Below are 15,343 nucleotides of genomic sequence, written 5' to 3'. Positions count from 1 at the left end.
TGAATATTGTTTTTTTTTTCAAAAAAAAATATATTTATTATTTATGATTATAATATAAATTTTTTAAAAAAAATAATATCCTATAGAATACCAAAAGAATTTACCTCAATGTACCATTCATATATATGGCTGAATACGTTATCAAAGTTTACGCCATGTTCCAAAATAATCAGGATTTAAGAAGCGAAAATTCTAATCGTATATTTTTCCAATTTTCAAAAAATATGAGTCGCTCTGATGAACACTTTCCTAAAGACTTGCTAGTCGAATCGGGCTCGGGTAATAATATTCTGAGAAATCCTGATGAAGACTCTTCTAGAGGCCGGCAAGTTTCGGGCTCAGGTCTAAATTTTTAAAATAAAATAATGGGTCAGCTTCGGGGTTATTTTTTAAAATATAAAATATATAAATCATGTTTTTTTACTTTTATTGTTAATAAAAAGATAATTAATATTTTTCTGGGATAAGGACAATAGCAATTAGTAATTATATTTATATTTAATTTAAATTTAAAAAAAAATGTGTTTAATTATAATTTAGGTCCGGGCCGGGCTTAGGTCGCAAAATATAAATTTGCTTGTTTTACACTATCGCCCTTATAATCTTTAAATATTAATCAATTTACATACTTTTTTTGTAATTTTTTTAATTTAAATTTATGATGTTTATTTGGAAATGGGATATCACTATTTTTTTTCCTTTATTTCGTTCTTTTATTGTTCTATTCTTTCTTTTTTGCATAAATATGGAAATTATGTCAATTTATTAAAATTATATTTTTTAGGAAGAAATATTGGATATATTTTTTAATATGATTTTTTGGGTTAAAATAAACTTTAGAGAATTTATTTTTATGTAGGTTGTTATTGAAAATTTGATTTTGAATAATTTGATTAGAATAACAAATGCCATTAGTAAATTTTTTGATTTATTCAAATCCGAATAAACTACTATATTCGAATTTAAAAATTGATTTTAAATACCAATTAAAATGGAAAATTTTATCAAAATGAATCATTATTGTTCATTTATATAAAATCCTTTTTTAAAGTATCTTAGCTTTTATATGTAAAAATTTTAAAGAAATAACGCATTTTTATATTAAAAAAAGTGAAAATCCATAACATTTATTAAATGTAAATTAGCCAAAGTTCTGCAATATAAATTCTTCCATTTCTGGGAATATTAACCTAATAATGCCCCCCCCCTTAATTCTGGGTATTCTTATGATCAAAGACAAATCATTCCCTCAAGCCATATTCTTATTAAAAATGTAACAAAATTGCTCAATATCATCATAAAAATATCCCCACTCTATTTTCTCCTAATCTTATGGTGCCCGGCTTATAGTTCTCAGAAAAAGTTGGTGGCATCAGACATATCGGGTAGGTCTACCTTTCGACTAATTATATCTATAATCATATGTTCCAGAATTAAAGACTCTCTTTCTTATTTTTTAAAACCCATTCAAATGAGAATTGATATCAATAGAGATCCCATGATATTTGAGTTTATCTTTCTAATGAATCCCAACCAACTATTTTTAAAACTAGGCTTCAAAAACTCATTTAGTACCTTCAAATGAAACTATGTTGTTCTTTTCCTTTATTCAAAATACTCTGAATATTTAAACGATAATTATAATAGATATGCCAGAATTTCTTATTTAGTTCTATGTTTCATTTTCGGGGAAGAGAATAAAACAAGTAAACCCCTTAGGCCCAACCTTATATTGCTGATACACAATTTAATTTCTGATATTAAATTAATTTACTTCTTAATTCTTGGTATTTAGATGGTAGAATTGTCTCTCGGTATATATTTGCTATCTTATCTATCAAATAATTGAAAACTATTGCCCTATCTTTTTTTAAACACTCCAAATGTGAGATTTGTTCCCTCCCTCCTCTTTTTTCTTACCAATCCCAGGTTATACCCAAAAATGATTTCACTCATTTAGGCGCCCCTATAGAAGGAAAAGGATTATTTGACACCTATTTAGTTGTTTCACTTAACACTATAAACAATCCTAAAAAACTTTGTTGAGGGTCATTCATGAACCTAAAATAATAGGTTTGGAATCCTTTTAATACTTAAAGTTCTCGACTTTTGCCTGGTTACTAGCCATTTTGCCTATAAATCCAGCATGATGGCATCCGCACACCTCTTCATTTTACCTAATATTTCCTCCTATTCATTTTTTAATTTTCTAATCTCCATTCCAGATGACCACATGATCTTAGCCCTCAACATTGGGACAAAAAAATGTCCTTCCTCTTCTCACACATAAAAAAACTGGATTATATTCACTTGTTACCTGTTCCGTTGATTACCTCCCTACGAACGGTTACCATTAGGTCAATCCCAACACAATTATTTTTATAGTTAAAACTGGCTATGAATGGCTTAAAATAAAATCCAGCTCTAACTTTAGGTTACTCCTCTAGGGCAAAATAACTTAGTATCTCTATCTCACTTTCCTCCTACATCATAACACTTTTCTCCAAGGCTATATAACATATAATTGTGATAAAAAATAATAGCCAAATAAAAATCTTTAACACTTTGGAAATCTTTGGGGACGTGTCTTTACTATTAATTAAAGGTAACGGGGAAAAATAATTGTACACACGAGATCCAAGTGAGGAATTTTTATCTTATCGATCACAGAGTATCTGAGTTCTTTCAATCTAACTTCCTAAGTAATCATTCCTCTTTTGAATCGCTCTTTAAAAAAAAATCATTTTATTTATTGAGTTTTATTTTTTATAATCCTTTATATATTCATTTATTTGGCCATTTTTTTTTTGGAAAAATTTATTTAGTCATTCTTTTTATATAAATTCTTTTTTTATAAACCCATAATTATACAATACATATATTTTTTTAATATATAATGTTTCGGTTATTATTTATCCGAGATATAAATATGCATGCACATTGCAAATTTTTTTATATTGAAATCGTTTTAATTAAGTATTTAACTTCATTAATTTTAAGAAATAAAATGAATTTAACGTATATTTTTAATTATAAAATGAAATGAATTTCAATAAAATTTTCATTATAAAATAAATAATTTGCAGTGAAATTTTTGTATAAGTAGAATATTGCTTAATTTCTAATAATTATTAAATAAATAACTGTTACAATCAAATTTGTATTGCAATTATTAATTTGTGTAATGTAGTGAATAGTGAGATGATTAAATCCTTAAATTTTATATTATTTGCAGATCTCATTGTAAATTATTCTAAACATTTATAAGGGTATTCCTAATATGGCTTAACTGCAAATACTTTTAAATCCTAAAAAAAGGCGCCATGGCAAAATGTTAAAATATATTTTTTGCAAATATGCGAAAAATTGGTTAAATGCGAAAAATTTTAAGTCCCATTTATATGTCAACAACGTCATTTTTATCGGATAAGTGCGATAGTGTTGTTAAACGGCTCGTTTTGAGCGATTTTTAAAAACGGCTAACTCTATATTTCATCCATAAAAATATTACGCAAGCTTGAAGATTTTGTTCATAGAAGGAACAAAAGTCTAGCCTAATATTATCGAAATCTAGAGGCTTAGGTAATATTATTTCTGGCTAAAAGATTGAGTTAGTCATTTTAAAAAATCGGCTCAATACGAGATATTTAACAACACTAAAGTGAGAAGCGACGATTTTTGAATTGGAGATTAGCACTAAATATTCATTCATTTATTACCACATCAGAAATTGCACAAAGTGCAATTTTACCCACCAGGAGTTATAGCCTGCACTGTGTATATTCACTATTATATAGATTATATACATGATATATACCCGTTTTATTGTAGTGGACGGTACCACTATGTATTGAGCAAGCATAGTAAATAAGAGAGGAGTAAGAAAGAGGTGATCTATTAGATCTACTGGCAGGATAGTGTTAAAAAATTGTTTAATAATAATGTACCTGACGCCTCGTTAGATTATTTAAGAGAAGAAAAAAAATAAGTCTTATGTTAGGTAATATATCCTTGGAAGATAACGCTATGTCTATTTAGCGTGTTCTATTCCAGAGGCATCTAACTTCCCTGAAATTGTAACATCGGTTCCTTGTTTTCTTTTTCTTTTTTCCTTCATTATTTTTGTCATTCACTAGAGTCAATATCGTGTGTTCCCATCCTTCTCATTACTAAGCGAGCGATGCATGGGATCCTCATTATGTTTACCACATTATCATTATTATAGTGAACGGGAATCGTTATCATTATTATTATTCACGGTTCTATGATTATCATATCCTTCGTCAATATCATTCATCCAGTAGAAAAAGGAAAAAGACAGGGAAATTAGTTATAAAAGGGGGGGGGGGAAGATAAAAAAAATAATTATCATCTCCCTCATCCTATTTTATTCTATCCATAATTCCAATATAACCTGTGCCGAACCATAAATTGTCATTCAACCCGGGAGAAGAGGAGAGGAAATAAGCAGGTGCGAGAATAGTCTCATCCTTCCTATCGATTTCTGCTATAGTTCAGACCATGTTTAAGCATGTATTGTAGATGTTCCTTTAGAATTTTTTGTTTTTGCTGAGTGCCAAAAAATCTGTAAACGAAATTGATCAAGTACATGTCCTTCGGACATCAGCCAATAGTATATGGGAGTTCTCTACCTCCCATAATCTGGGGTCCCTCTCATGGACGAAAAATATCATATTTTCTTCTGAATGTCTTAAGCAATGACCAAGTAATTCTAATCTCCTCAAAGGAATGAGTCGATTGATAGGTAGGATGTTGCACCTATTCCAGAGAGTGTTTTAGTAATTCTTCTTAGCATTTGTTTATAAAGATCTGGGATGTGTTAATATTGTTTTTGGTGTCCTACCACATCTCTAATCCATATGTTAAGATAGGTAGAATTAGGGATTTGAAGAGCCTTATCTTTTGGTTCGTGAATATCTGGTTGGACGACCATAATTTCGTAAGTAATAATTTTAAACTGTTAAATTTTGGTAACTAATATAACCGAGCTTAAACGAGATATAATTTTTAAATTTATCACATGTTATTTCACTGATTCAAATTACAAAAAAAAATATTTTTAGACATTTTAAATCTCTTAATATTTTAATAATAATAAAATAATTGTATAATTTTACAATAAATTTAATATACCTTGCATATAATATATTACTAATACCAACATAAAATTGGTTTATATATTAAATGATTAAAATTTAGTCTTTTAATTGCGAAAAATCGGATAAGTGCGAAAATATTAATTTTTTCAGCCCCAAAGCTTCGATAATTCTATATTTAGATACAATAAAAATATAATAAAATTTCATCCTTATTTTATAGGGTATAGCAAGCATAATTAATTATAAAATATTTACAATCAAATACTTTATGCAAGAATATTTGGTTTAATCTATAATTTTAACTAATAGAAACAAAATTTATGCTATACTGTTAAAGGTGTTACTCTACTATTTTAGTCAATGCTTTTAGGATTTATGAACCTGTAAAATCCATTCCCTTTGGTCTTTTATTCAGGTCTGTTTTTAATTATTGACAAATCTCACGGTTCAATATGTGCTGGAACAAGTACTCCTTAAAGTGCTTTCTGAATTATTTTAATAATTATTGCATGCATGACTATATATTTACTTCTATTAAAAACACAATGGAAAGGACATCTTACTTTTTTGTTAACTTAAGCCCTGCATCTTTGATATTTAATGTATTAAGATATATCCACCTCTAGTCTAATTGCCAATGAGTACCTGAATTCAGCGTATATCAGAAATCATTTTGCAGTTTGGATAGAATGAACGCAGATTGATAAACAGCACTCTATCGTTACTAGAAAGTACAATATTAACAGGTGACGCAGTCCTAATTCTTGTGGTCGGTTAATTTGTTCCCTCTGTTACATTAGTCGACTAGCTAAATAATGCGAGATTAAGTAACAAATACTCCTTCGGTTTGATTAGATTAAAAATGAGTTTAGGATACTGACCGACGCTATAAATAATATGATTGATAAGTAAAGGAGAGCATAGATCCATCAAATTTTGTATGAATAGTTAATTTGTAACCATGTATTCTGGCAAAATTTATTTAAAATATACTCTAATATGGATCTAAAATTTTTGAAAATAGGAAAACGCCTGATGAGTAGAAACACACTTCAGAATTTTGGAAATGTAAAAATTTTTTAATATAATAGGCCTTATGTAGACATCTTTCTTTCTTTTTTCTTTTTTCTGAGCATCCATAACTTATTTTCATATTAATAGGATTAATTAAATTGGTATAGTTTTCACTATTAACACTTCGTTTCTCTCATGTTCAAACAAAATTATCCTCTGATACACTTGAGTAATAATATATGGCCAATAGAAATGACTCATGAAATTAAATAATAAAGATGTAAATGGATGGATGCGTGAGGAATAAATCATTAAGAGAGAGAAAAAAATCAGGCAAATACTTTCGAAAAAATTTTGGGATAATAACTATAGATGATTGAAATATTGGCGGAGATATTTTGAAAATATGAATCGGATTGTGAAAAATGGCTGGGTAAAGATATGCACTATATTGAGAGTAGGTAACAAGGCCTCGAGAAAGTCGAAGAAAAATTTGATAAAGGTAATGAAGTGAGATACGGAAAATGCTGAGAGCTGATGCTCAGGATCATGGAAAATGAAATAAGAAGATTAGAGGCCATAATGGTCTACCAACTAAAGCAAAATTCTCTCATCTCAAATGTGTTTTATCAGCAAAAAAAGAAAGAAGGATAAAATGAATATTGTTTCCTTCCAGTTGTCAAACTAGAACGTTTAGCTATATAGGTCTACCTCGTCCAATGACATATATTAATACTTAAACTGACAATTCATTCATTAAAATGCATTTTTAAACATGTATCAATTGAAATCAGCTGGAGACGCCATTAACACCATGTTGATTACCACGATGATAATTTGCCTTATTACCAAATATTTAAATTCTTAATGCATAATCAAAAAGCACTAATCACCCATTATCAAATTCTTATAACATTAATAATTGAACGTTATTTGCACAACCGATTTCATCATTATGGTAATCAAAATAGGAAATCTAATATAAATATTCGTCAGAATTTAACCAAAACAATTTTACTTAATGGCCAATAAATAAATTTGTATAGTGTACCTGAATTAAGATTAATTTATTTAAATTTAATATTGATTTATATCATGACCATATATTTTTAAATGTTGATATTATATATTATGAATATTTCTTATATCTTATAAAATATTTTTAGATTTTTTGTGACTATATACTTTTAAATATTGATATTTTTAATAATTTTTTTTTATTTTTGAAAACAAATATTATCATCGGATGTTCAAATATCGTTCAATTATTAATGTTATTTCTCCCTGATTTTTTTTAAGAGGTAAGTAGTAGACCTCTAACCCTACAATTGGATTTAGAAATAGTATTATAAAAATTAGAATTCAATTTTTTTTATAATTTAAAAAAAATAACTTCAAAACATAGGGGTAGCCAGGATTTTCCTAAGGGGGGAGGGAATTACAAGATAGGAGGTTAATTTTAATATAAAAAAAATAAGCCTGGAACAAATATGAAATATATTTTTATTAGTTTATATAAAATATAATAAATTACTTATATATACATTACTATAAAAGCATGGTAATAATTTATTTATTTATAAAAAGTAATTAGACATATAGTTGATATTCTTCTATTACATAGAATTAGTTACAAAATACTAGGTAAAATTCCCCTTTTACAGACATATTTGACAGTTAGAGAATATATTAAAGTTAATATTTTAACAAATTTTACTAATCAATGCTCTTAATAATAAATATAGCAACAATTTGCATTCAATTATTTAACGCCAATTTATTTTAAATAAAAATGATATTAAAAATTAATCTTCATATTATTCATCCCACAATGTCTTTAAAGGATATCTGATGTCCTTGTCAATATTTTATAGTTTTCTGTAAAATATATAATTCGATATATTGGTAAAAATAACTTGATTCTCATGATAATTGATAAAATTAGATATACTGTAAATCTTCGACATATAATATACCACTGTTTATATTATGCTTTAATTTTTTTTATTTAATTTATGATTTAATTTTATCAATAGTTTTATAATTATATTTTACTTTTATTAAGATAAATAAGTTAAAATTACTCACTTTATAAAAAATTATATTTGATATATCATATTATTTAGTAATTTTATGAATCTATTATTAATAATTATAATACATTTCACCTTTTTTATAAGACTTATCTTAGGGTTATATTCCATTACTTAAAAAAAAAATTTGGTTCACTTTTTTTATATTTTTCCAAAAATGTATAAATTATGATGAATAGTTTTATAAAAAAATATCAACTTTTACATTCTTTCTTTCAAATTATTGTTTAAGATATATGCTTGCATTTTTAGGAGTCAGAGAGTAGGGGGAGGACTAAGGGGAATATTTTTTAGCTTAAAATGATACTCATAATAAATGATAAATTTCTGAAAGGGGGGATTTCCCCTTGCCCCACCCCCTCTTCGGCTACGTCTATGCTTCAAAATAAAACAATTTATAAGCTGTGAGTTATAAAATTCACACTCTTAGCCCCATATAGCATAGTCAATGACATAATACTTACCTAAACCCTAGATTAACTTATAATGCATTAAGCATTGTTAAATACAAATCGATGATGACACATTATTTTAGTTCCATATTTCATAAATACAAAACTCTTTAATTAAGTTTTTATAAAATTAAATGTAATTTATATGGAACCCAAATAAATGTGTCAGTGTCTGATTGGTATGGATATTCTTATATGGAATCTTCAGTTTAGGTATATATTATTGCATACAGTTAATAAAAAGATTTCTAACAAACTTGAATAAAAATTGCTGATATTGCTTACCTGCATATTATAAGCAAAGAACTTAAACTTATTTTAGAAGATTTGACTATATTATTGTAATGAATGTAAATATTAATAATTTAGAAAGTAAAAATAATGCTTTTTATAAAATAGAATGTTTGATTAATAAAATTGTATAAGTAGCAAATTAAATATAAAATAACAATTAATAATGGACTATTTTTAACAGATCATGGTATTAAGAACTAACTATAGGAAAATAATTATATATATAACCATAGTATTTATTAAAATATTTATAAGAATTTAAATATTGGTAGTAAGAGACATTATCATCGTGGTAATCAACAGGTGTTAATGGCGTTTACAGCTGATTTTAATTGAAACATGCTTTTATGAATGAATTGTCAAATAAAGAAGCAGATATAAAATTTTGATTCATTCCCTGATTTATATAAAGTTTAAGGCACTTTGTTTAAAACTTATTAAAGTACGCTAAAATTACATAAGCAACAATAAAATAAAATATTAGCATTGGGCGAAACGAAACTAGTCATAGGTTGGAACATCTATAAGACAAATTTTTCTATAAACAATACTTTTCAATAATTTGTCACAAATTGATAAACATATTTTAATTTTAATTTCAAGAATTTTAACTTAAGTTGTTCTTAAATCTAAACAAATTTAAGCAGCATTTAAAAAATATAACCTAAAAATTGCTTTGGGATTATAAAGCATAGGTCAAAGTAAATTATTTTCAATATTATTTTTTCAACTATTTATTAGATATGATAATAATAATTATAATCACATTAAGTCTTTCATGTATGCTAAATATAGTAATGCATCGAAGAAATATCGTAAAACCCCAAATTTCATGTTTCTCTTCGGTTTGTAAGGTGGGTATAATTCCTTTTTTTGTAGCTAAATAGAAGGGAGAAGAAAAATTTAAATATAAAAATATGATAATACTATGTATGTATTTTTTCTTTTTTAAAAATTATAAAAACACATTTTACCCTATCCCAATTAATTGAGGCGAAAAATGAATGGGAGAAAATATCATTAAAACCATTTTCTAGATTGCTTCCTAGTCTTTCCTCAGGATTCTGTGATCATAATATATATAATTGATATTTTAAATGCACTAATTATTTTATCATACCATATTGAGGAATCCATTCAATATAGAGGTGGCTTCGACTGAAACACGCCATGGACCTGAAAGTATTGCTGAATTAAACAAAAAGATTAAACATGATTACATGTTATTTAATTATAAGAATAATTTTAAAAATGCTAACTATCTATTAAAAAAATAAAATTCAAAGAAACATTAAAAGTGTAATTTATTGAACCCTGGTAGTAGCGAGAAGTTGCTTCATCAGACCCTAGTAAATCGACAGGGCCAATTAGTAGTTCATAGAGAACAACTCCGAAAGAGTACCAGTCTACGTTAAAATCTTTCATAATTAATATAAAATTTTTAATTAAAGAATATATTTATCTAAGAATAAATATTTGGTTTATTAAAATTTTTAAAGTTAAGTTTAAGAAATATTTTAAAAAACTAATATTCTATATTCGAGATTACATAATAAATAACATGCTTACCATAGTATTCATTACGCATAATCTCGGGCGCCATGTAAGGGATTGTCCCACAGAATCCTTTAACCATTTCATCTTTTGCTATGCCCTCCTAATTTATGTAATTATGATAGATACAAAAATCAGTAATAGCTCGGTTCAACAAAGTACGAATTTTCTCGCAGCATTAAATATAATTTTTACACAAGATTTAATAAGAATTAATTAAATTAAGAGTACTAGAACTGATAATTTGTTGAAATAGTAAAAGCTTATCGATATTTCTTTGGCTTAAATTAAATGGTACGGTTCCATTTTCAAATTTTTTTTAAGGAACGACAAAATGTTTATAATATTCTAATCGATTTCCGGAACCTATTCCTGGAAATTTAAAAAGAAGTTTTCATATTTTGGTTTCTACATTTATATTTTGTTTCGTGGATCCAAGTATTTCGTACCAATTTTAAATTCTGAATTAAATAAAATTATTATCATATCCAGCCATGCGCCAGCTAACCTTCATACAAACAAAGATCGAAAACTACAAAGGATATAGCATTTATTTGCATATTTTTAATATGGATAATGTCGGCATAGGCATTTCATAAATTTAAAAATGATTTTGATATTATTATACATCATGAAAATAGAAAATCATTTGTAAGAAAATTCTTTGGGAATTTTATATTTAAAACGAAATTATAAAACAATTTCAATAAATTCTGATAAATACTTTTATTGGTTAAAAAGGGTTAGATAAGATAGTGAATATAAACACTACTTATGTTTAGTTCATGGTTTATGTTATCTAGTAACAAGTGGATAGTACGAAAAAAAATCTTTGGTTGAAAATCTAATTGAAAGAATAAGAGAGATAATAACTGCTATAATAATATAAAATGGTAGAGGTTGAGTTTGAATCCGAGATAATCAGAAAAAAATTTCCAAATACAATAGAATAAACACTGGAATTGCTAGATCTTGATAGCACAGATCTATACTCTGATATTCGTTTAAAATGATTAAAATTACAAAATATTATTTTAATTTAAAATTAGTTATCTCTACAATAAAGATCTAATGATATGATCATATATCTGTTATACATATTTTATTTCTAGCTATATTTAGTATTTCTTAATAAAAAAATTAAAAATTGCATATTACAAAAATTTTAAGTCGCCCAAAATGACGGAGGTTAAAAGGAACGTACCACCGCTGGCCATAGATAGTTTTATTGGCACAAATGTCTATAATCAAATCTTTTCAAAAATAATTATTTTACATACCTTGCAATATACAAAGTTGCCTAGTTTTACATAGCCTTTCCGGTCTAACAGTATACTTTCCGGTTTGATGTCACGATGAATGATTCCTTAAAAGATAAAAATAAACTTTGTATTTGAATTTCTAAAAAGTTTTTATTAAATGATTGAGTAAAAATTAGCTAAAGATATAAATTACTTATCAAAAAGGTAACTGTTGCAGTTAGCAGATATATTTTATACAAAATTTACTTAAAAATTGTACCTAATTATGTTAAAATTCACAATAATATTTAATAAATACAAGAACTTGTCATTTAAAAAAAAAATTTCTAAAAACCGTTGTCGTGCAAATATTTTATGGCAATCACGATTTGTGCAGAATAAAATATAGCGTGATCTTCAAGGAGTCTTCCGTATCTTTTTAAAAGGGATCTAAGATCACCCCCAGAAGTGAAGTCCCTCACTATTATATAGCTACGAAATAAAATAATATGAGATTTTAAATTTTTTGAAAGTTAGCTTATTTAAAACGCTCTTATCATTAAAAGATAGGAGATAAAATTATCTCTTATAACATTGCAAACAAAGAGTGGCTTTAAAGAAATAACTAGCATGAGGCAAATCAATTGATTAATATAATTCTCATTTTTTTTAAATATTTGCAGTCATGCACCTAGCTAAAACTTTTATATTTACGTACTTTCTCATTAAATCTGTGATAAATAATAAAATACTTGCGCGGAGTTTGATAAAATGCATAAAGTCCAACCAGGAAAGGATGGTTCTTGTTAGTTTTAAGAACATTTATTTCTGATCGAATACACCGGACGGAAGCGAAATTCTATATACAAAATATATGATTTACAATCCGAAATGGAAAAAATAGCCTATAATGCAATCATATTAAATTAAAAGATAAATAAATATAAACCTCATATCTATTGAAATATCGTCTGTTGAGAAACTTCAAAGCATATTCTTGGGTGGAATTCCTTAGCTTGACTTTAAATTCCATCCCAAATTCTCCACTTCCTACGACACCGTGACATCTAAATTCGGACAATTTGGGCTTCGGTGTTATTAGAACTTTAATAATAAATTTCGTATATAAATTTTAAAAAAACCTAGAGGAAAAATATATTGGAGAAATAAAATGGTATATAAATTTATACCCCTTTCTTCTCTGGAATTAACGCCGCGAAATTTACTATGCGGGAAAGTTTTGTTGGACGATTCTATGGGTATTTAATTAAAATGAAGATTTCTGTGCATAAATTTTAATAACTTGGTAATAATTTGCAAAATATGATGGGCAAAAAGGTTATGAAGAATTAAGATTTTATAAATTCAATTAAACTTAGGGAGAAAAAAGATGTGTTAACTAGTCAAATATTCTAGGGAAATTTGATTACCTTTATAATTTGTCCAGTCGCATATGTTCATTTTGGATTCTCGATTAGCACTAAGATCTAATTCACTATATTTTGAATATTTTGTTTAAAAATTACCATTAAAATCAACAAAAAAAATATTATATTCTAAATTCTAACTAGACATCTTCTAAACAGAATTACTTTCATCTTTTATTTTTCTCTCTTAATTTATCTTTCTTCCTTTTACTTTGCACAACTATTGGAGTAATTAAACATTATGCCAAAAAGAAATTATTTGTTATACGATATGTGATTCGTATTTTAAGATCTCAAATAAAAATATTTTATTTTTGAGAATTCGAATCGAATACATAAATGATAAAGATTCGACCAATTATTCGTTATAATTCGTTTTGTTAGACTTAATTCATATTTGCACTTTTCAAAATATTTTAATTTAATTTTCAAAAATTCCAAGAATGGAATAATAGTTTTTTAAATTCATTCTTCAATCGCTTTATTTGCTAACCTTAAAAACAAATAAATCCATCTAATTTACTTGAAATCCAAAGGTTTTAATCTATATTGGCATTGTCCGCTCTTATCGTCACCCCCCATGCTAATATCGGGAAAGGTATCTTTCTTATTGTTATTAAGTTTCACCCATTTTTGTTTGTCTAATATGATACAAATCTTAAGCATATCTATAATATTTATTTTACCCTCTTTATGAGCAGCTGGAGATTTCTCTTTGTGTTTGAGGCAACCACTTAACAAATTGGCAGTGTCTGGAACTATCATCGCATTGATATTGCTAATGTCATCATTAACATTAGTTTCTCCCGATCCTTTTAGATCAATGGATTTTTTCTTTACCAATTTTTCAAATAACTGTCTAATTTTTCCCTTTTGTTTAACTAATAAAATAAAATTAAATATGTCTATAATATATATTACCTTTTTTTAAAGGTTGCTTTTCAGATTTTTTTTTATCACCAAATAAAAGTTTCATCATAATATTTTCCATTTCAGATTTCACAAATTAATTTTATATAAATGATATAAGACGAATATTTGCTTATACTTAAAAGATATTGATTATTGAAAGATAAACTGATTGTTAAAGCAAAATATTGCTAAAATTTGTTTGTTGAAACCTCTTATAACTTAATCAAATTATTCATAAACCAAAATAAGAAATTAGAACCTTCAACCTGAGAAACTGGAAGAACCAGAACCATAACCTGGAATTATTCCATAAAACTTATAAGAACCATAGCAATCTGAACCTATCTTACAATTTCTAGAAATCCTTTCAGGATTCGGTTTGTAACAAAACTGCAAATAATTAAATTTCAGCATATTTTTTGTAGTATTGAGATAAATAAAAAGGTACTCGATTTAACGTATCATGTCAATTGAGCTAATCTTTTATAGCGAGATACTTTATAGCTAAAAATTTATAAACACATGTTGTGTTTATTGAGAAGGAATTTTAAAATGAACGTAATATCGTCCAAACCAATTGAACGAAATTCTTTTGTTAAACATTTATCTCGAAAACATATCTCTAACTAAATCATCTCTAATTTATTTCCTCGAAATTTAAACTTCGAATACTTGAAGCGAATATAATTTAGCCATATTTTTACAAATCCGTTATAACGAATATTTTTCTGCAAATATATACGCGCGAAGTTATCATTAAATATGTTGGAAAAAATTCTATATATTGCGTAGCATTTATTATTTTAAAAAATTAACATCAAATAACCCAAATAATTACTTAAATTATAAGTGTGAAATATTTTAAGTGTTCTACGTTACTTATTGTCTAATAAGTAAGCAAGAATTGGCTTAGGACCTTTATCTAATATGATGAAAAAATGATTTAGCCAATTCCTATTGGCCTCTCATACATTATTTATGCAATTAAAAGGACTTTAACAAATATTCTGAGATGGATCCTCTTCTGTTCGTTATAAGGATTTAAAAAATTGTGGACTAATAATTTTAAGAGATTGATTTTGTTCTGTAAAAATTTTATTTTTTAGAATCCTTTTTATTGAATTTTCCGAGTTCATTTTTTATTTTAAATTATATTTTATTAAAATGATTTTACTTAAATACGTATAAATAAGATAATTGAATCAGATTTTTTTGTAAAAATCTCTTATATCTCTA

General features: G+C 26.3%; 1 protein-coding gene across 1 annotated transcript; it reads right to left on the bottom strand.

Annotated features, from left to right (window-relative positions):
• Positions 1–9,735: 9,735 nt before the first annotated feature.
• LOC135927030 (atypical protein kinase C-like) lies at positions 9,736–14,803 on the bottom strand. Its single transcript, XM_065462966.1, has 13 exons — positions 14,771–14,803; positions 14,374–14,497; positions 13,719–14,076; positions 13,199–13,263; positions 12,718–12,872; positions 12,521–12,627; positions 12,124–12,260; positions 11,808–11,893; positions 10,543–10,630; positions 10,287–10,391; positions 10,094–10,161; positions 9,948–10,037; positions 9,736–9,852 (listed from the first exon to the last, which is right to left on the bottom strand). The coding sequence occupies exons 1-13, from the start codon at positions 14,801–14,803 to the stop codon at positions 9,736–9,738; spliced, it is 1,533 nt and encodes a 510-aa protein (XP_065319038.1).
• Positions 14,804–15,343: the final 540 nt, after the last annotated feature.

This window comes from Gordionus sp. m RMFG-2023, chromosome 3 (genome assembly GCF_954871325.1).
Source record: "Gordionus sp. m RMFG-2023 chromosome 3, tfGorSpeb1-WG-v2, whole genome shotgun sequence".
Taxonomy (NCBI): Eukaryota; Metazoa; Nematomorpha; class Gordioida; order Chordodea; family Parachordodidae; genus Gordionus; species Gordionus sp. m RMFG-2023.
The sequence above is the reverse complement of the archived record's forward strand: the minus strand, read 5'-3'. Positions and strand labels throughout refer to the sequence as shown.

Excerpts from the sequence above, each read along its gene's own strand:
- LOC135927030 (XM_065462966.1), bottom strand. The coding sequence starts at position 14,803 with ATGGCTAAATTATATTCGCTTCAAGTATTCGAA. Across the intron at positions 10,392-10,542 it reads TATGCGTAATGAATACTATG|ATTTTAACGTAGACTGGTAC; the intron begins GTAAGCATGTTA and ends TAATTATGAAAG. Across the intron at positions 10,162-10,286 it reads AACTTCTCGCTACTACCAGG|CAATACTTTCAGGTCCATGG; the intron begins GTTCAATAAATT and ends TGTTTAATTCAG.